We start from the raw sequence: 20824 nt of genomic DNA on the forward strand, positions 1-20824 counted from the left end.
GTCACACACATACACATTCACACACACTCACACACACATTCAGACACACACTCACATACACATTCAGACGCACACTCACACACACTCTCACACACATATTTACACACACTGACACTCACACTCACACACACTTACACGTGCATTCAGGGATGTGCAATTGCACACTCTCACCCTCTCTCTGTTTTCTTGGACTCTCTCCAACCTTCTGCCCAGAATCTCTTCCTTGTCTCACCCACCTGCTGAGCACCATGTCCTCAAGTGACAGACATCTACAACTTTTTTTTTGTTTTAAATTGAGAAAACGGTGCCTCCCGCGTGGATGTGCTAGGAGAGCAGGAGGGTGTCATGTCAGCAACATGGATGACGGTGGCATGGGTGTCATTAAAGTGGGGGAGAGAGGCTGCCCACGGGGGGCCAGACCCATCCTGCGTTGCCTTCATAATTACGGAATTTATAAAATCTGAGCATGCAGCCGGCCGGCTCAAGAATCCTCTTCCCAACCTCCTTTGTGGCTGGACTGGGTCATGTGACTGCATTCCAGCCAATGAGCTTCAAGAGGCCAGCATTCCCCCCTACCAAAATGAGCCCATAGATGAGGCAAGCTCTTCCGATTCCCCCTCATTTCCCCCCATCTGCAAAGTAACACTTGGGTCCAGGATGTCTGTAAATCTCATGCACCAGAAGCACATCCTCAAGAGAGTACGACTTTTAAGAGGCAATGAAGGCTCTGACCTCAGGAGTGGATTAATCCACCAGGTGGATTAATCCATTTATAGCTGAACGGACCACTGGTGAAGGAACCAAAGTGGATTTTGAATATCCAGTGCCCTCCACCTCCTTTCTCCTGGATCCAAGTCTCTGTGAATTCCCTTCGCACCGCAGCTTCGTGGGCTGCCCCCAGAATGTTCCGGAGATCAGTGACTGAGTTCATCAAGAGTCAGCACAGACACCACAGGGGACTTGGAAAGAGTCGTCCACTTAAGAGAAACGCCGTCTTCGTCTTCTTGGAGAAGAGAGACCTTCGGTGAAGTGAGGGTCCTAGCCACGTGGACATGTAAATGAAGGGCACACCCATCCGAGCTAACTGCACGTTCAAAAGCCTAGAGACTCCGGGTTCTGGTCACCTTTCACAGTGCTGAGACCAAAAGGCCTCACAAGAACATCTTAGAGGAGGAGAAGTTCATCTGGGGGCTCCTGGTGTCCGAGGTCCAGTCCCTGGTGGCCGACTCCATGGCTCTGGCCCAAGGGGAGGCAGAACAAGATGGCGGCAGGGCCTGGAGGAGGAGAGCAGCTCAGGACAGGGCACCAGGGGGCAGAGAGAGCTCTGCTCACCAGGGACAGGACAGAGACCCCAAAGGCACAGCCCAGGGACCCCCTCCTCCAGCCACACCCCACCTGCTGCAGCCACCACCCAGTGAGTCCATCCAAGTGGATTAATCCACTCATTGGTTGAAGGCTCTCATAACCCAATCATCTCACCTCTGAATGTCCTTGCACCGTCTCAGAGGTGGGTTTTTGGTGGATGCTTCCCATCTAGACCATCAGCAGTATGCTTGCTGGGAATGTGGAGAAATGTGCTGTCCCTGGGGGGTTCTTTTATTTATTTATTTTTTTTTAAGAGCAAGCCCCAGAGGTTTGATGAGTGCCGATTTGGACAAGTGTTTCCCCCAGACAGAGCTCGTGCATTAGAGGCTTGGTCAACAGCCCATGGCGCCATTAGGACGTGGTGGACCTTTAAGAGGCGGATTCCAGTTAAGGTCCTTCAGTCCCATGGGGCTGTGCCCTTGAAGTGGCTACCGGAACTCCAATCCCTCTGCCTTCTCTCCTTGCTTCTTGGCCGCCAGGAAGTGAGCCTCTTCTTCCACCCGTGTTCTCACCGTAATGTGCATTCCCAAAGCGACAAATCGTAGACGGAATCCTCCAGCACTGTGAGATAAGTAAACCTTTTATCTTGATAAGCTGATTGTCTTAGGTATTTTGTTACAGTAGCACAACATAGATAGTCTCTCCAAGTTTTGCTGTCTCCTGCGATGGCCTCAACATCTCCAAGGACTCTAGTAGCCCAGGTGACCCCCCCCCCCCCGGAGCAACAGATTAATATTCTACCAACACAATAACCCAAGTGTCCATTCACTTATGAACCCACCAATGGATTAACCCGCTGAGCAGCTCAGAGACCCCTCGTGACCCAAGCCCTTTCCAAAGCCCCACCTCTGGACACTGCAGCATTGGGGCACAAGGCTTCATCCCATGGCTCTTTGGGGGACATTCCAAGTCCAAACCATGACACAAGAAAGATCCTTAAAGGTCATTTTGGGGGTTTGCTTGCTCCTGGATGATCTAGACAGCCCCAAAGACAAATAGAAATCTTCAACTTCTCCTGTTTCTTCTCCTGATTTCCAGACCGTGGCTGAGAGGTCAGGGCTGAGGTCCTCAGAGTAGCGTGCCCCACCAACTTGACCTCTTTTGATGGAACTTTCTGGAACGCATGTTTCTGAAATCCTCCTCCATTTTGCCAGGTGCATTTGAGTCCTTGCATTTAAAAATAAAAAATAAAAAAAAAATCTGTGCCACTCCCCAAGTCAGAACACAGTGGCTCCTTCCTCTTCTGGGCTCTCAGTTTTGCCTGAAATAGATCAGGAAAGCGGTCGAAATAACCTCGTTTCCCAGTGTGGACTTCCGGGGAAGAAACGCCAAGGGTTGACGGTGTGGGAGGAGGAGTGCTGGGGAGGAGGATGGGGTGATGATTCAGGTCACAGTTGGGTAGGGCTGACATAGAACCCTGTTCGACTGATATGTAATTCTGTCCCTGGGGGAGGCACAAATGTGGCTGGAGTGGCTGATTCTACTTCCTGGAGCCGCACTGTGTGGTTGTTAGATTAGGGCTGGCCCAAGCTGGATGGAGAGAACGGAGCATTGGGGGCTCTTCTGAGCGGGCACAGATGACCACCCGGCTTCTGGATGGCCCTTGGACGGAAGGGAGTCACCACATTCTGTGCAAACGTCAAAATGTCATTCCCTGGAGGAGTCGGATTCTTGCAAAGCACATTTCAGGCTGACCCTGAATGGATTCTGGAAGCTCTTCCTCAAAACCCGCTTAAGGACACTTTGGTTTTGCAGGAATTTATGTCAGCGTGTGCATGCGTGGGGGCACACCTTGCTGGATTTGCAGAAGCTCTCCCTTTACCATCTCCGCGGTTTTGCTATTGATTTTATGGACAAGAGGATTTTCACGGGTCTCTGCGCAGCCCCATTGATTTCCTGTTGGGAGAGCTGCTAAAATTTTAATGTGGGGGATGTAGACTGAAAAACTGAACAGGGACCCTGTCCACCCTTTCCACCCGTGTACGGTATCTGTGACAGACCCAGGCAGAAACCTGCTGGTCATTTGCATGGGGTGGGGGGGACTATCCAGTTCTGCTGAATTTGAAACCCCTTGAATTGCAACCTCCGGGGACAATCCTGGAACCATTTGCTGCAGAATGCAAAAGCCACACATTGAGAGGCCCTGCCTGTCCCTATATTCCTGACCACCCACAATAACCCACAGTCCCCAGCTGCTCACGGACCTGACACAGATGCTGCATCTGAGCTCAGCCTCCATCACAGAAATCATTCCACCGATTTCCCACAAGCCACAGTTCCACAACGTGGGTACTGTCTGAAGCCGTTGCATGTTGAGATTTTTTTTTTTTTTTTTTGACACAACACGGTAGTAATATGTATGATCGAGGTCGTTATTAAATCCACCACCGTTACGATTTACTCCTGAAAAATACTGATGCCGTAATTTATCTCTCCACGGGTGCTGGACTTCAACAAAAACAGAGATGCTCAAAAGAAGAATATTTGCACAGCGATTGACGCTGTCCACCTTGAAGCACGCATTGCAAGTCTCCATTTCTGCGCAAGAATGGGGAGGAAACAACTTGTTGAAACATTGTGGCCGAAGCTGCGGGGTAACACTGTGACCAGTTCTGCGGCTCAGGGCGGAGGTCTTGGGGGGGGGTGTGGGAGCAGGAGGGTTTCGACTGGCGACAGCCCAGATGGGCCATGGACGCACAGAGGACAGGTCCAGCTGTATACAGCGGTTCAAGGTTTGGAGATGCTTGGGCAATGCCAAGTCTCGGTGCCATTCACAGGGCAGAGCCTTGGCAGGAACGATTTAGCCGTCGCCTCCTTTTCGGGGAAGGGCACCGAGCCATCAATCTCTCAGAGGCACGGTCCCCGCCAGACCTCATCGAGAGCTAACCCAAGGGCATCGTTAAGTCCTCCGCTAGACCTCTGCATCTCCAGAAAGGATTCCTTTTATTTTTAGCCATTTTCTGCAGAGGAGAGAAGCCCGGAGACCGTATTTTTTTTTTTCTTTTTGCAGAGAAATATGTATTTTTTACGCGGCGGTAAGCGATGAGCTGACACCGGGTCCCTGCCCTCTTTTAGACACTCGAGACAGTGAGGGGTGAAGGTCTGAAATTCCGGCCCATCTTTCTGCCTGGGAGCTTAAGTAGCTGTGTGGACGGGGCATTCATCAGGCCCTTGGTGCCGGACCAGCGGAGCTGCTGCAAGACACGCGGTTACAGGGCCATCGTCACGCTGAGACCAGGGGCACGGGGCCCCTCGGGGAAACATTCCATGCCTGGTGGAATCTACACCGTGTTTTTAAAGTTGCCCTTTGAAGCCTTGTCATGGAAAATAAGACACTACACCATTGTTTTTTATTTTTTATTTTCTCTTTAGACATCAGAATTCACGAACTGTGACAGGAGTTAAAAGAAAAAGAAAGACTAATTCAGATGATAAAAGGTCAGAAGATGGTTCGTTTGCATTCAAAGTGCCTATAGCCACCTGCTGTGGAGGCACACGCTGATATTTGCAGCAACTCGGAGGCTGAGGTGGGAGGATTGCAAGTTGGAGGCCAGCCTCAGCCACTTAGTGAGGCCCTAAGCGACTTAGCAAGACCCTGTCTCTAAATGAAATATAAAAAGGGCTGGGGATGGGGCTCAGTGGTTAAACAACCCTATATCAATCCCAGCAAAATGTTAATAAGCAGAATATAAATATACATTATTGATTTTGCTATATCTTTTTTTTTTTTTTACTTTGAAAGAATCCTCAACATTTTTAACATATAATTAAACAGAATTCAACATTGTAAACACTTTAAAATGCCATTAAAATGCAGGGCTTTAAATATATGTCTATTTTGCCAGGTGTGATGGCACATGATTATAATCCCAGCAACTTGCGAGGCTGAGGCAGGAGGATTGTGAGTTCAAAGCCGGCAAATTCGAGGCCCTAAGCAACTCAGTGAGACCCTGCCTCTAAATAATACAAAACAGGGGCTGGGGACGGGGCTCAGTGGTTGAGTGCCCCTGAGTTCAATCCCCGGTACCAAAATAATTAACAAATAAATAGGCTCGGTGGTGCACACCTGTAACCCCAGCAGTTTGGGAGGCTGAGGCAGGAGGATTACAAGTTCAAAACTAAACTCAGCAACTTAGCAAGACCCTGAGCGAATTAGCGAGAGCCTGTCTTGAAATAAAACATAAAAAGGGCTGGGGATGTGGCTCGGTGGTTTAGTAGCCCTGGGCTCAATCCCTGGTACCAAAAAGAAAAGAAAAGAAAATACACACACAAATGTGGAGTTCGTTGTTGTTTTTGAAAGCAAAGGGATTGAAACTCACACAGCGGTTGCTTGGCTTCCAGGTGGCATAGACGCCATGCAGGGAACGGACATCTGCTTTCCTGGGGCGTCCTCACTGGGGGCTAGGGGACCTGGGCATTTCTGAAGCAGTGTACAACATGAACGTAGGTTTGACTTTGCTGTGCCCTGATCCAAAGCTGTCCTCATTTTCCTCCCCTCCAGCTCTCTGAATTATCTTTCCAAGTCTGATGGAATCCTAGGATATCCCTGGGGTGTCCCAGGGAACCAGAGCTGCCTGGAGAAGACTCTGCTTGCACCTGTTGAGGCAACATCACTCCCCAACTAATACTGCTATGCACAGTGATCTAGGCTGTGCACTGCATAAACGAGAAAGCAGTCTTCTCACCGCAGTCTCAGTTAAGGCTGCCCCCAGAGTTGTGCGGCAGGAAGCATGCACGGTCCTTTTTGAAGGTCATGAATCTACCCATTCATTTTTTTCTTTAAATGAGGGCACCGTGGTGCGTGCGTATAATCCCAGGGGTTCGGGGGGAGGCTGAGGAAGGAGGATCGCAAGTTGGAGCCAGCCTCAGCAACTTAGCAAGACGGAGTCTCAACATAAAAGATGATAAGGGCTGGAGTATGGCTGAGTGGTAAAGCTCCCTGGCTTCAATCCTCAGTACCAAAAAGGAAAAGAGGAAAATCACTCAGAGGACTTCAACTTATTGAATAGAACCAAAGAAATGCATCAAGTTTGAGGGTCTCTCTCTCTCTCTCTCTCTCTCTCTCTCTCTCTCTCTAGCAGGGATTGAACCCAGGGGTACTTGACCACTGAGCCACATCTCAGTCCTTTTTACATTTCATTTTGAGGCTGGGTCTCACTGAGTTTTTGAGGCTGGCCTCCAACTTGTGATCCTCCTGCCCCAGCCTCCCAAGCTGCTGGGATTACAGGAGTGTGCCACCAGGCCCGGACCCGGGGCAGATTTTGCATTGCGGTGGGGGACGGTAAAGAAAATCATCTTCCAATGACACTAGTTAAAGGTGCGTAAGGAAGACTGTCTTCAGGGCCACGGGTACAGTGGGGGAGAGAGGTGGGCTCGACTCGGAACACAGCCCCCAAAGTGGGGGATTTAGCCCGCGGTGCAGGGTGACGTAGGCGGACCCCTCAGCAGGGGATTCCAGCTGAACTGACCTAAGTCATTCCAGCTGATGACAGGCCACACTGATCAGATGTCACCCAGGGACAGTGCAGGGTGTGAGATATGGGGGTTAGTGGGTCCTTGCTAAGGTGACTTCACAGGGTTCTTGCTAACCCTGGATTCTTGCTTTCTTTCTAGGTACCAGGGATTGACCTCAGGGACACTCGACCCCTGAGCCCAGTCCCCAGCCCTATTTTGCATTTTATTGAGAGACAGGGTCTCCCTGAGTTGCTGAGGGCCTCCCTTTGGCGGAGGCTGGCTTTGAACTCACGATCCTCCTGCCTCAGCCTCCCGAGCCTCTCGAATTACAGGCGTGCGCCAGTGTGCCACTGTGCCACCGTAAGATTGGATTCTTTAAGGACGAGCACACCTGGGTTGTGGAGCCTGAGTCCAGTTTGGCCAAGCAGAGAACCGGTCAGTGCCCAGGGTGCATGTGAGAGGCACAGACATTGGATTCCAGCTATGACTTAAGAGGTGCAGGTCATTTCCAATACATGAATGCTGTTTTTTTATTTCATATTCACATTTTTTAGTCTTTGGGGATTAAAAAGAAGGTAGTAGTAAAGACTCAGCTTTTTGGCACTTGGATACTAGAGACCTCTACCCCACCAACACAGTGTGTCCCAGGCTACTTCCTGCTTCCTCTTTATGCTCCCTGGGTGCAGGCTGTGTTGAAGCGACGAGAGCGGATTTGGATTTGCCCTGTCTTTGCTTTTCCTAAAGAATCAAGGTGTGTGTGAGGGAGATTTTCCTGTCAGATTTCTACTCTGAATAGTAAAGCAAAGGGAACTGGTCTCCAGGGTAAGATCACTACCCGTCTCGGGGCCTTTTGCAAAACACACGACGTTTCAGTGTGGACACACACGGCACAACAACACGAGGCGCAGATCCCGGCAAAAATTGCTTTTGTGACTGCGTTGGACCAAACACCATCAACCCTCAGGGTTCACATTCCTTTCTTGCATTTGATTGATTGATTGACGGATGCAGATGGATGCTGTGCTGGGGATTGAACCCAGCACCTCATACACGGGCAGCCGCACCTGTACCACACAGCCACACCCCTGACCCTCAGTCTTTATAATGGAACCACCATGTGGCCCAGCCATCCCACTCCTCAGTCTATACCCAAAGGACTTAAAATCAGCACATACTACAGGGACACAGCCACATCAGTGTTTATAGTGGCACAGTTCACAACGGCTAAACCGTGGAATCAACCTAGGTGCCCTTCAGTAGATGAATGGATAAAGAAACTGTGGTATATCTACACAATGGAATATTACTCAGCCATAAAGAAGAATGAAAGGAATAGGAGACATTAGACCCCGTTCACGTAGGATCCATCACAGAGCATGAACACATCATGTACAATTAATTAAAACAAATTCAGATTTTAAAATAATAAAGTCTGTGGGGAGCCCTTCTAAAGGCTGTATTGGGACCTTGCTGCACCCTCTGATCGTTGAGACCAGGGACTGTCTTATTTCTGCCTCTTCTCGGTGGCATCTCTGGTGCTCGGAAAGGTCTTGCTGTCTAGCTGCTAAACATGACTTAACCTCATGCTTTTAATCAAACCCAGCAGACACCCCACAGGTCGCTCCCGTGGGTTCCCCCAGCAGCTGACATTCTCCAACTCCCCCCATGGACCCTGCAAACGCCATCATCTCATTTTTCTTGATTAGGGTAGCCCCTTCGGAATTGCCGGGGGGTGGTTGATTTTAGCTTTTGCGTGCGCAAGTTCTAAGCAATCTTGTGCACCCGCCACTCCACAAGTAATATCAACAAGATTCTTTGGAAGTAAGTCGTCGTCGTGCCTCGCAGCTCTGAAAAAAGACAGATAACACATCAGGAAAAACAAAAAAAGCAACGATGCCATCGACAAGTTTGGTCAGGGCTCTCCTGGAGATTAAAATGAAAAATCTTATTTCCTGTTCCACGTTCCAAGCAAAGCCTTCCGATGGCGAATGGGTTGCAATGCACGATCAATATGGTTATTGCAAATAAAGAGGATTTCGAATCGCCCTGGGCTCTAAAGGCAATCTCGGTATTGGGAGGCACTTTTAAATTCAACCCGGGTGCAGGGAGAGGGCTGCTTGGTGCTTGATGCGCTGTTTGCAGATTAAATGACTAATCCCACACCCATCGGGCGCCCGAGGAGTCTCCAAAAGCTGGCCAAGTGACGTAATCCCCCGACAGATATTGCCCCATCACCAGGGGCTTCCTGGACGCCCACCTGCACCCAAGGTCTTGACTAAACACCGTTCACCGTGCATCTGGGGGTGGCTCGGAGATGGGTGTCTCCGCCACGGGATAAAACCACACCAAGGTGTTCACACGGGCTGGGCTTTCTCCTCTGTAGCTCACACCCACAACTGAAGATAACGCCCCTTGTGTGGACACATCAACAAGTCACCAAGGGCTGGGGGCCGTGGTGCACACCTGTCATCCCAGCGGCTCAGGAGGCTGAGGCAGGAGGATCGCGAGTTCCGAGCCAGCCTCCGCCAAAGCGAGGCCCTGAGCAACTCAGGGAGACCCTGTCTCTCAATCAAATGCAAAACAACACAGACTTTCCACGCCTGGTCCTTCTGAATGCTGTTGGAAGGGATCCCCTCAACTGCAGTATCTCCCTTAGTGCCCCGGGGACCCCAAGGTCCACTGAGCAAAGGAGCCCTGGAACGTGAATGCAGTACCATCACTGACGGAATGGAAATCGGGTTCAGGGAGACTGATGTCATTGAAGGATTTGACCCCGCATTCACTGAGGACACCTGTTAGCTTTTATTGATTTTTATTTAAATAGTGGGGGGGGGCAGGCCATTGACATGTCAACCCTCCTGAGGGGAGGAATCCGTGGGGGATGTATCTATGCACATAAATATATAGGTACACCTGGGTCTCTCTGTCCGTCTCTCTATCTGGATGTACATGGTGAGTGGTGTCGATCCTGTGTTGCACGTATTCGGGGTGATCGGTACTCATTTGCCTTCCCGTTACCCCGGACTGGACGTCGCCACCGTCTGCTGGCGATGATGGTCCTCCTTATAAGCGCCGTCCCTCCCAAGGCGGCCCGTGCTGAGGTCTGAGCAGCTCTTGCTACACTTGATGGTCGTCTCCGACTTGGGTCACGGAGGGCCCACGAGGACGGACGTCCGCAGGCCCTGCAAGCCCCTAGCTGCTGCGGACGGTGACAGCGTGGCCCCGGGCCTCTCTGTGGCCAGCGGCTAGTTTCTCGTCCCCTGCTCCTGCCTCTGCTGGTCACACTGGCAGGACAGACCCGAGGAGGAGGCACAGCACACCTGCAGCCAGGGTTTCCACAGGGTGTTCCCCGGGGACAGCTGGTTGGGGACGTCCGCCGACAGGGTCTGGGTGTGGCGGTCCGCGGCCTCCTGCATGACCCTCAGGATGTCCTGGAAGCGGGGCTCCGTCTCCGGAGTGAGGGGGCTCTTCTCGCCGGGGTCCGTGGAGAGGTCGAAGAGCAGGGGTGGCTGGTGGTGGGTGACGTGACCGTCCAGGCAGAGGCACACGTGGGTGCTGAAGCAGCCGTTGGCGCCCTTGGGGTTGAACTTGGGCGTGAAGTAGAAGGCCTTCCAGACGGAGGAGCCTGCGGGGGGGAGAGGACACAGGGTCAGGACGGCGGAGAGCCACCCGCGACTGGGCACAAAGGCAGAGCCTCGCTGCAGGGGCTTTGAGAAGGTCAGGACGTGTCCCTCGGTCTCGGGTGGAACCTTGTACTTCTCGCCCACCCCCACCCCCCGGGAGCTCAAAGAGATGCAAATACAATATTCCAAAAAAACCCTGAAATTCTTCTGATCCCGAGAATTTGAGATGAGTAACAATTAATCTCTCTTCTTTTTTTTGGTTGGGGGGATACTGGCAATCAAATTCAGGGGCCCTTGGCCCCTGAGCCCCGTCCCCAGCCCTATTTTGCATTTGATTTAGAGACAGGGTCTCCCTGAGTTGCTTACGGCCTCCCTTTGGCGGAGGCTGGCTTTGAACTCACGATCCTCCTGCCTCAGCCTCCAGAGCTGCTGAGATCATGGATCACCTTCCCGAGGCCTTAAATAGGAAACCGGTTCTGACCGCTCATCACCTTTCTAAGGGGAATCCCCCTCCCACACCCACCCAGGACCTATTTAGGCTGCCAGGGTGATGTGCATTCATAATGCCACGGGCCCCGCTTGGCAACCGCAGGTTTCGTGATCAGCGGATCAGAACCCGACATAAAGGAGCAGAATCTACCTGAAGCACTGGACACGGGCGTCTGCACTGCCCCCGAGCAGCCCTGACCTCCCACGCGGGTGCATACTGGGGAAATCTGAGACTCTGGTGGTTTTATTTTTATTTTGGGAAGACGTCAGGGCCGGCGGGGTGAGCTGCCCGGCCTCAGTCCATCCGGGCTCCTGATGAGACGCCTGCTTCTGAGTCACTTAGAGGCGCCTGGCCCTTCTGCCTTCTGCAGATAAGGTCGGGTGACAGGCATCGCCCCACAGCCGCGGTCCCTTGGCTCCGAGAAGGGCGCTGGCTCTGCACGCACGGCCCAGGTTCAGAGCACCCCGAGGAGCGGTGCTGGGGTGCCTTGGCAGCCGTCTCGAGAAGCAGGGAGGGCCCCGTGCTCAGATCTCAGAGGCCCTGCTCGGATACCTGGGGTGTGCGGTGCTGGCAGCGTTAGCCCCGAGGGTCACTCCTGTCCGTCTGCCCGCGACAGCCCACACCTTTATCTACTCTGCACGGAGAGTAGCTCGTGGTCCACCTCCTCCCGCTTCCTGGGGCTGGCTGCGGGAGAACTCTCCGTGCAAAACTGTCCAGGAAGAGGACACGGCTCAGGGCTGGGGCTAAGAGCATGGGATTCAAGTCCTCTCGGGCTGCAAGAGCAATCCAAGACGGTGCTCTACAAACCCAGGGTGCAAACCCGGTGCATGACGGACACCAGACACATCACAGTTCTCCCTGCCTCGCCGCCGCTGGGTATTAACCCCCCACCCATCTCTCCGGGCCCTCCATGAGCCTGTCCCGGATGCCCAGCTCGGAAATGACCGGTTCTGACCGCTCATCTGGCCCTCGAGGTCTCCGGCTGCCTGCAGTCTCCTTATTGCCGGCTCAACGGCTCCCTCTCTGAGCGCAACCATTGCTGTCTCCCATGTCTCTCAGATGCACACTACCTCGCGTATAATAGAGGATCGATAAAAACGTGTTGGGTATCGAATGGAAAAGACGGCGGGGTCAGGGTCACATCCAAACCGTAACAGTCGGGGATGGAGCCCACGGAAGAAAGACCAGGGCCGATGACCTCCTGGGAGACCACACACAGGAGCCAAGAGGACACGGATGAGCCCCAGGGGCACACAGAGAGGCGACCAGGTGGACGGGTCATCTTCTCGATGTCCACAGAAGAGCATCACGGTCCCGGCTGAAGACCCGCCAACGCACGGGCAGACCCTGAACCCAAACCTCGTTGCCTGGGAGCCAACCACGATGGTGCTGTCAGGTGGACCAGACCCCAGGAAGACGCGTCACCCCGCAGGTGACCTGGAAGGATTCTATGTGACATGGAGGCGGAATGAGAGAGCCATCCAGGTAGAGGTCCGTGGCTACCCGGGAAGCATCTTGGTGTCGTGGGTGCCAACAGAAAAAGAGATGAAGGATCAGTAGACCTCACAGGCTCCGGCTAGAATCCTGTAGAAAACACCGGGTCAGGCAGCCCATGAGAGCAAATTCGGGTCAGGGAGGCCAAGGTCAGATCTGAAGGGCGGACATAGGACGGGTGAAGTCGGAGAAAAGAGATGCCCAAGACACAGGGGGAAATCAGCCGATGGGCAGGACCGGGCGCCGACTGAAATCAAGGTCAGGTGCGGTCAGAGGGTGGGGTCAGCATCACCCACGGGGGCTTCCGCGGTCTATTTGGATTCCCTTGCCACGGGAAAGCTGTTTTGATGTTAAAACCGCGACTCGTCTCCGAGTTTGGACAAAGAGGGGCCTTTTAGAAACACGAACACATGCCTTTCGAACGGATTCTATCATCTGATTGCTTTTTGCTTTTTTGTTCTAATCGTTTCAAAGGAAGCTTATTTTTTTTTTCTTCCCCCTTAATCACAGGAAGAAAATAACAAAAACTGGATGTAAAAAAAAAAAATGGATCCCTTTTTTATGACCCAAGGAATGCTCGGTCAGTATGAGAAGGATCCTCACCTTCTCCAAGGGGAAGGAGGTGTTGCGAACCCTTTATCCCAAAGGAGGTGTTAGTGCTGGGGGTTGAACCCAGGGCCACTTAACCTTGAGCCATATCCCGCACCTATTTTTTTTCTTTTTTTTACATTTTCCTAGCCTTTCTTACTTTTTTGAGAGAGGGCCTCACTAAGTTGCGTAGGGCCTCACTAAAGTGGCTGAGGCTGGCTTTGAACTGGCAATCCTCCTGCCTCAGCCTCCTCAGCCTCTGGGATTACAGGCGTGCCCCACAGCACTTGGCTTGAACTAATGTTTGTCGCCCACTTCCTCACGAAAGCATGGGATTTCAAATAAATAATACGACAGATAATTTATAGACAATATCGAGATACCTTACATGTTTGCAGAAGATGCTTTACCCAAGAGCCACGGGTCACGTAACCACCGGCCCCTGTTCTGAAAACCGGTTCTCCGATCCTTACGTGATCTCACGGCTGTGCGCGACCATCTTAGCGTTGACTTACATCAAGAAAGATCACATTATCACTGTGTGCCATGTCAAGCCATGGAATCCGTCACTGATAAAAATGTCCGTGTATGGCTGGGCACCCGTGATCCCAGAGGCTCAGGAGGCTGAGGCAGGAGGATCGTGAGTTCAAGGCCAGCCTCAGCAACTTAGTGAGGCCCTAAGCAACTCAGTGAGACTCTGTCTCAAAATAAAATACAAAAAAGTGCTGGGGTTTGGTACTCCTGAGTTCAATCCCCAATACCCTCCCTCCAAAAAACAGTCAGTATACGGCACGTGGCTGTATTAATTATATATTATAATGCACTGTATCCAGAATATGCCTACAGCCGTCCCATGAACTGCAGTATGAATTGCAATGTGTCCACCTAATTCTGGACGCCTACTTAAATAGAAGCACTTATTTTCACCGACTACAATCATTAGCTGTATTGATTCAGATGCCAGAATTCACAGTGACCATTTTTAATATGCATCAGACAATAAATGCTTGACTCAAAAATCTTCATTTTACCGCATGAAAATATATCCATGTTATAATAATGGTTTCACGGGTTTTTAAAAACATAGTGGGAGCCAGGTGTTCCGAAGGCGCACACCTGTAATCCCAGCGGCTTGGGAGGCTGAGGCAGGAGGATCGTGAGTTCAAAGCCGGCCTCAGCAACCTAGCGAGGCCCTAAGCAATTCAGCGAGACTCTGTCTCAAAAGAAAAAAAAAAAAAAAAAAAAAGATCTGGGGTTGTGGTTCAGTGGTTTAGCGTCCCTGAGTTGGATCTCGGGTACTGAAATAAATAAGTAAATAAAATACGTCGGGAGTAATGACACTGGCTTGTAATTCACTCACGTCACTCAACCGGGTGAGAGACTCAATAGAGAAGGTGGTGTACATAAGAAGTAAAAGGGGTTCATGTTTTAATCGGGTTGAACGTGCTAGAACATGCAATCCCAGGTGCTCTGTGGACCAAGGCAGGGGGATTGCAAACTTGAGGTCAGCCTGGGCGATGTAATGAGACCCTGTCTCAAAATTAAAAAAATAAATAAATAAATAAAAAGGCTGGGTATATAGCTCTCAGCGGTACAGTCACCCAACAAGTAAATAAATACGTAAATAAAAATAAAAGGTTGGGGATACAATCCTAGCTCTCAGTGGCTTGGGAATAGTATTTATCCAGTGTGAAGAGGTGACGTTTAGGCGTCCACCTAACAGGGCCGACTGTAAGTGGTCTTCACATTGGGAGACAGCTGTGGTTGACGGGTGTTAACAGGCGACTGGTAACGTAGCTCTTGGAAGGAGAAACAGACCTGGGTTGGCTGAGTTTGCCAATGAATGGGGTGTCAACAGTCCCCACTTGGGCCAAGTGCAAACCAAAGAGGTCTAATAACCAGCTGCCGAGACCCCTGACTAACGGGGAATCCGTCATGCATACCACTGCCCAAACCCTTGATCCTAAATTTCTTTCTTTCTGCCTTTCTTTTCTGTCTAGCGAAGCCTTGTGTCTACACCCCTGGAGAGGACTCCACGTACTGTGACGGACATTGGCCACGTCTAGGTCTGAGCATCCAAGCCGAATCCCCGGACAAGTCCTCCATCAACCTCCGTACGGAGGAAACCGACGCACCCCATTATTCCAAGCACCGGTGCAGTTTGCGGCCCAGAATGCTCTAGAATGGAATCCACTTGCAACGGAAAACGGTGTCCGTTTTGCTCCGTGACAGATGTGCAACGGAGCTGCACTCCACCACAGAGCAGCTTCTTGGTGACTGTTAGCGGCAGAGATGACTCGCACGGAACAGCAAATCAGTAAACACTAAGACACGCACGAAAACCCGGGCGGGCCAAGCGTGGTGCGTGAGTTTTGCATCTCATTGGGAAAAACAGATCCGAAGTCCTTCTCACAATCCACTGTGGATTCGTGCAACCCACTGTGGATAGGAAAAGGATCTCTTTTTGCTACGTGAGCAAGCCCAGCCTTGCAATACGGTGAATTCTCCTGTTTTTGTGTGTCTGGCTCAAGACCCAAGGGTTTAAGAAATTGCACTCAAAGGAGTTGATACCGGCGCCTGTCTCGGGAGCCAGTTTTATCCCAGGGCCAGTTGCCTACCAGAAACTGGGTCTTGCTTTTCTCACCTATCCCTGTTTCTACCCTCGGTTCTCTTTACTCCTCCACATAAGGCGTCCCTGCAGCCCCTGATCCAATATGTCCCTCCTGGGTCTCTCTACGTGGGGGCTGGCTGGCTGCATTCATTTGCCGTTTGCATAATCGTGCATTTAATTGTTCCATGGACCCAGAATCCCGAGCCCATGATCCCTGCCTTCTAGAACATGCCACCAGGAAGCCATCCAGATTTTCAAAGAAGCGTCCAACTTGGTGTGGTTTCTGCGGCAAATGGCAGGCGCGACATTTTGCACTTTAAAAATGCAGGGAAGGGGGCTGCTCCGGGTTGAGTCTTTGCAGTGGAGCCCGAGAGGACGGTACCGCAGGCAGGAAGGGAGGGAGGGAGGAAGGACAGGTGGAGGGAGATGAGGAGGGATGGGGAGGAGCCCGCAGTGGGGAAGCACCCTGAGCCTTAGTACAAGCCATCCGCTGGGGCCACCCATTACCCAGGAGCGTCCGGCCCCCGAGATGAGCTTCAGAGCACCCAGAAAATAGGCACGTTTGGTCTCCCCTTTGCAGTGGGAATGGAAAGTCCGACCTCAGCCTCTGACTCTAGAACATAGGATAAAGTGTTACCTTCCATCCGCTCCCAGGCATCTTAGGGACATGAAGTCTGTTGTCATACTAAGTTTCAAGGACACACAGACACGCACACACGTTAAACTCTGTAACCACACCGAGGGGACAAATTGAGTCTATTTGTTGCTTCAGGGTTTGTTAGAATATCTTTTGGCTTTAATTGTCAAAATCCAGCAAAGGGGCCGGGCACGGTGGCGCACGCCTGTCATCCCAGCGGCTCGGGAGGCTGAGGCTGGAGGATCGTGAGTTCAAAGCCAGCCTCAGCCAAAGGGAGGCCCTCAGCAACTCAGGGAGACCCTGTCCCTAAATAAAATGCAAAGTAGGGTTGGGGGTGAGGCTCAGGGTTGAGTGACCCCGAGTGCAATCCCTGGGACCAAAAAAAAAAAAAAAAAATAGACACATACATTAGGAAGAGAGTCGAATGAATCAGACAGAACATTCCTACGTTCATATATGAATTCACGACCAGAGAAACTCCACGTCATGTACGACCACAAGAATGGGACCCTAATCAGGATGAGATATTCCATGTCTGTGTAACTATGTCAAAGTAGACTCTACCGTCATGTATAACTAAAAACGACATTTTAATTTCATTTTTTTTTTTAAAGAAGGATCTGAAAGGTGAAGCCCTGGCCGTGCAGAGAGTGCTTCAGTGGAACAGAGTGAGAAAGAGTTCCCAGGAATTGAACTTGGCCGACGTGGCCACAGGGTCCCACCCAGAGGTGGCCACAGGGTCCCACCCAGAGGTGGCCACAGGGTCCCTAAATATAATGCAAAGTAGGGCTGGGGGTGCGGCTTCCCCCGCTGGGGAAGACAGGTTCAGGTGAGCCAGGAAGAAAGAAGGAAAAAGGGGCCCAAGTCAAGCACATTCCTGGTCCGGGGCCGGCGGCCTCCGGGAGGCAGGGAGGCCGGTACTCACTGTTGGGCGGGTGCCACCGCACGGCGTTCAGGTAGGCGTTGCAGTAATGGAAGAGGAACTCGTGCTCCGAGCGCCGGGTCTTCCCTTGGAGCAGCGGCATCAGGTCTCGGCCATCGATGACCCTGCGGGAGAAGGAGGTCTGGGGAGGTCAGGTGTGGATCACCTGGGAGCCTTGTGGGGGGAACGTCCGTCCCCGCTGAGGCGCCGGTCTGGGGGCCGTCACCAGCACCGAGGACATCAACCAACCGCAGCGGGGGCCACCTGTAGGGGAGCCCAGCGCTCATGCATTAGAGCACCCGGTGCATGGATGAGGCTGCGGTCAGTCAGTCACTCTCGTGCAGAGCCGAGGAGACGAGCCGTGACTTTGGAGCAATTCTTGCCTTGCTACGCAGGATGGCGGTGAAACACAGGCCATCTGACGTTTCGGCTTCTCCTAAACCCACCTTCCTGATGGTCCTCCCAACAAGAGGGATGCTTTATGCATCAACTATAAAGAACCGCAAGTCGGCCCCGTGGTGCACGTCGTCTGTCAAACCAGACGCTCCGGAGGCCGAGGCAGGAGGACTGCAGTTCAAAGCCAGCCTCAGCAACAGTGAGGCCCCAAGCAGCTCAGTGAGGCCCTGTCTCCAAATAAAATACAAAACCGGGCTCAGTGGTCCCGTGTCCCTCCCGATGGCAAACAAGACACACATACCATCAGCCACGAGTTTCAATAAAAGGGCCAAAGCCTCAGTTTGCTTCTGAGTTGACCGTCAACAGCCCCATTTGAAGGCCCTGAGAGCAGCCGGGGCTGCCCTCGGGGCACAGGGGCATGCAGGGCTCAGCTGGGGAGTTTCCCTGGTCTGAAGAAGACGCTGCGACCCTGCCCTGTCTTCTCAGGAGGCACTGAAGGGTCCTCTGGTCCCCTGGGGGTATTTTCTGAGGTTTATTTCGGTGCTATTCGGAACCCAGAATGCGATGACAGCCGCGTGCGCTGCTCAGCGCGCAGGCCTCCAGCCTCCCCTCCTTATTAATGCACCCAAGTCTCGGGGCTGAAAAGACCCTATTATCATAAGTTAGAAATAAGGACCGCAGACAGGCTGGGCTCCCTTCCCGGGGCCGCTGCTCGCCGCTAATCTCAGCCGAGGAGGAGAAAGAAGCGGGAGGCGAGGGCTGGCTCTGCATGACAGCCTTCCGCAGGGACCCTCGGGTGCCTCCTTTGCAAAGCCCTTTCAAGCCAGACTCTGAGCCTGCAAAGAGCTGGGGGGAAGGAACAGAAGGGAGAGGAGGTGGGCAGGGAGGAGCATGGCCCACGGGGAGTCCCCCCCATGGAGAAAAGCGACAGGTTTGCCTCATGTCTCTTGGGAAGGTGTCTCCTGACTCCCCAGAGCAAGAGGAATGGCCAGCGTTTGGACAAATCTCTTTAGTGCTCCCTCTTATTTTTTTTTTTTTTTTTTTTTGGTACCGGGGATTGAACCCAGGGGCACTTGACCCCTGAGCCCCGTCCCCAGCCCTATTTTGCATTTTATTGAGAGACAGGGTCTCCCTGAGCTGCTTAGGGCCTCCCTTTGGCGGAGGCTGGCTTGGAACTCGCGATCCTCCTGCCTCAGCCTCCGGAGCCACTGGGACGACAGGCGGACACCGCCACGCCCGGCTCAACCTTAACTTCTTGAATCTGTTATTTTTCTTTTTCGAACCCCTATATGCCAACGAAACTCTTCATGAGATTTAAGATTTGGGGAGAGGGAAGTGCTTTTATGAGATCGGCATTTGTAACTGAAATAATCGTTATCATACTACTAACAATAAATGGGATTGCATGAAAAATCGTAGGCTCCACGTCTTAAAGAGTTTTCTTCTTAACTTAAAAAGCAAAATATTTCAGTTTAAGTGAAGGAGGGGAACGCAGTCTATGCCGTAAGCTTTTCCTCCTTCCTATGCACAGATAGGCTCTTAAAAAAAAAAATAATAATGATCTCTCCGACACCTAACACGCTCCTTCCTAGAAGCAGGCTATAAATCACTCCACTCCGAAAAGCTGCCGTTTAACGGTGCCGCAGAAATACGGCCTGTCACACGGAAGCTCATTCCTGCTATGAAAAATCAAAAGTGACCCCATGGAGCTAAACTTTTAAGCGGCGTCTACGCTATCAAAACACTTGGGATTGTTTTAAGCCACTTGTGGGGTTCCTGAAATCCGGTGGCGCGTGCCTGAAATCCCAGCGGCTCAGGAGGCTGAGGCAGGAGGATCACAAGTTGGAGGCCAGCCTCAGAAACTTAACCACTGAGGTTGGGGTGGGGAGAAGGTCCTTCTTTATTCTTCAGAGGAGACTTGGACGTCTGTCCAGGACCCAGAGCTGCCTCCGTGTCTGTCTGTGGCACGTCTCACAAGACCTAACGGCCTCACTTCAATTTAAATCCTCCCCAGTCACAGGGAGAGAATAAAAATCACCTTCCCTGTCTTTATTAGCACCCACATCGACCACGATAGTATGCATTTATTTTCCTGCCCTAAAAAAATTAAAATTGTGGAATAGGAGATGCGAGTATTCCACCTCTAAAATGTGATTTTTTTTTTTGAGAATATCAGCATTTTTGAGAATATTTGCTTTCCTCCCCACAGAAGAGAATTGAGATGTTTTCCCAAAGCTTCACCAAGTGAGATTTCTTGCCCCTCGTTAATACCCCTGCGAGGAATGGACAGGCCCAGCATCGTCTGTCGGTTTGCAATGATGAAATCCACAGAAAAAATATTCCATCTTCACGAATTGAGACATTGAGATCTTATACTGTATTTTTTTTTCTTTTTTTTGCACACACAAAAAATTTTGCCTTCCACGTCTTACTAGGATCTGCTTGTGTGGAGACCCCGTATTGGATTTTTCCAAACATGCCTGTGTGTCGGTCACTAAAAGGTCCTTAGATAAGCCACGGCACAGAGCAATGTCACGTAGGCAAGCCACGGGGTCAGAGTGGGGAGCTGTTCTCTGCCGCTGGAAGATGGCACAGCAAACCCTCTGCCTTGCACCCTCAGCTCACCAACCCTTTCGCGGAAGCAGAAATCCTTGCTGCCTCTCTTTTAATTAAGTAGAAACCCTGGCTCTCAGGGTGTACCCTCTCCCGCTAGGCTTTAACGGATGGGAAAAGGCTGGCGCTAGGTCTTCTTGGCAATTACGGGGTTACATTTGAAGGCAGGATGGTGGCTGAACAGAATTTTGCTTCTTCGGACAAATCACGTGGGAACAGGAAAGCCACCTCGTTAAGAGGATGGATTTCTTCTCCTGAGAAGTGTGAACTTCATGTTGCTCTAGCAAGAAACTGACGAAGCTGGCTGAGCGTGGTGGCGCGTGCCTGAAATCGCAGCAGCTCAGGAGGCTGAGGCAGGAGGACCACAAGTTGGAGGCCAGCCTCAGAAACTTAATAAGGCTCTAAGCAACTTAGTGAGACCCTGTCTCAAAATAAAAAAAAAAAAAGTGCTGGGGATGTGGCCCAGTGGTTAAGCTCCCCTGGGTTCAATCCCCAGAAAAAGGAAAAAAGAAATCGACAAAGCCCATTTCTATCCATCTTGGCGGGAAAGAGTTAAGGCTCCTTTGTAAAAGGTATGTCTTTGAGTATCAAGTTTATAGACAGAAATATGAAGATGTAACCTAGAAGCTTT

General features: G+C 51.6%; 1 protein-coding gene across 7 annotated transcripts in view; it reads right to left on the reverse strand.

Annotated features, from left to right (window-relative positions):
- Positions 1–9614: 9614 nt before the first annotated feature.
- Sts (steroid sulfatase) overlaps positions 9615–20824 on the reverse strand; it is a 120817-nt gene continuing 109607 nt past the window's right edge. For all 7 annotated transcript variants that reach the window (XM_058579028.1, XM_046443344.2, XM_046443346.2 and 4 more), the window contains 2 exons: positions 17188–17309; positions 9615–10444 (listed from right to left, as the gene is read on the reverse strand). In XM_058579028.1, the coding sequence (XP_058435011.1) occupies positions 10065–10444; positions 17188–17309 (502 nt within the window). In that variant the 3' untranslated portion in view covers positions 9615–10064. The remainder of the gene's footprint in view (positions 10445–17187; positions 17310–20824) is intronic.

The sequence above is a fragment of the Marmota monax genome, unplaced genomic scaffold (assembly GCF_021218885.2).
Source record: "Marmota monax isolate L192 unplaced genomic scaffold, Marmota_monax_Labrador192_F-V1.1 WCK01_AAM20220418_F8-fsc00168, whole genome shotgun sequence".
In the NCBI taxonomy this organism is placed as follows: domain Eukaryota; kingdom Metazoa; phylum Chordata; class Mammalia; order Rodentia; family Sciuridae; genus Marmota; species Marmota monax.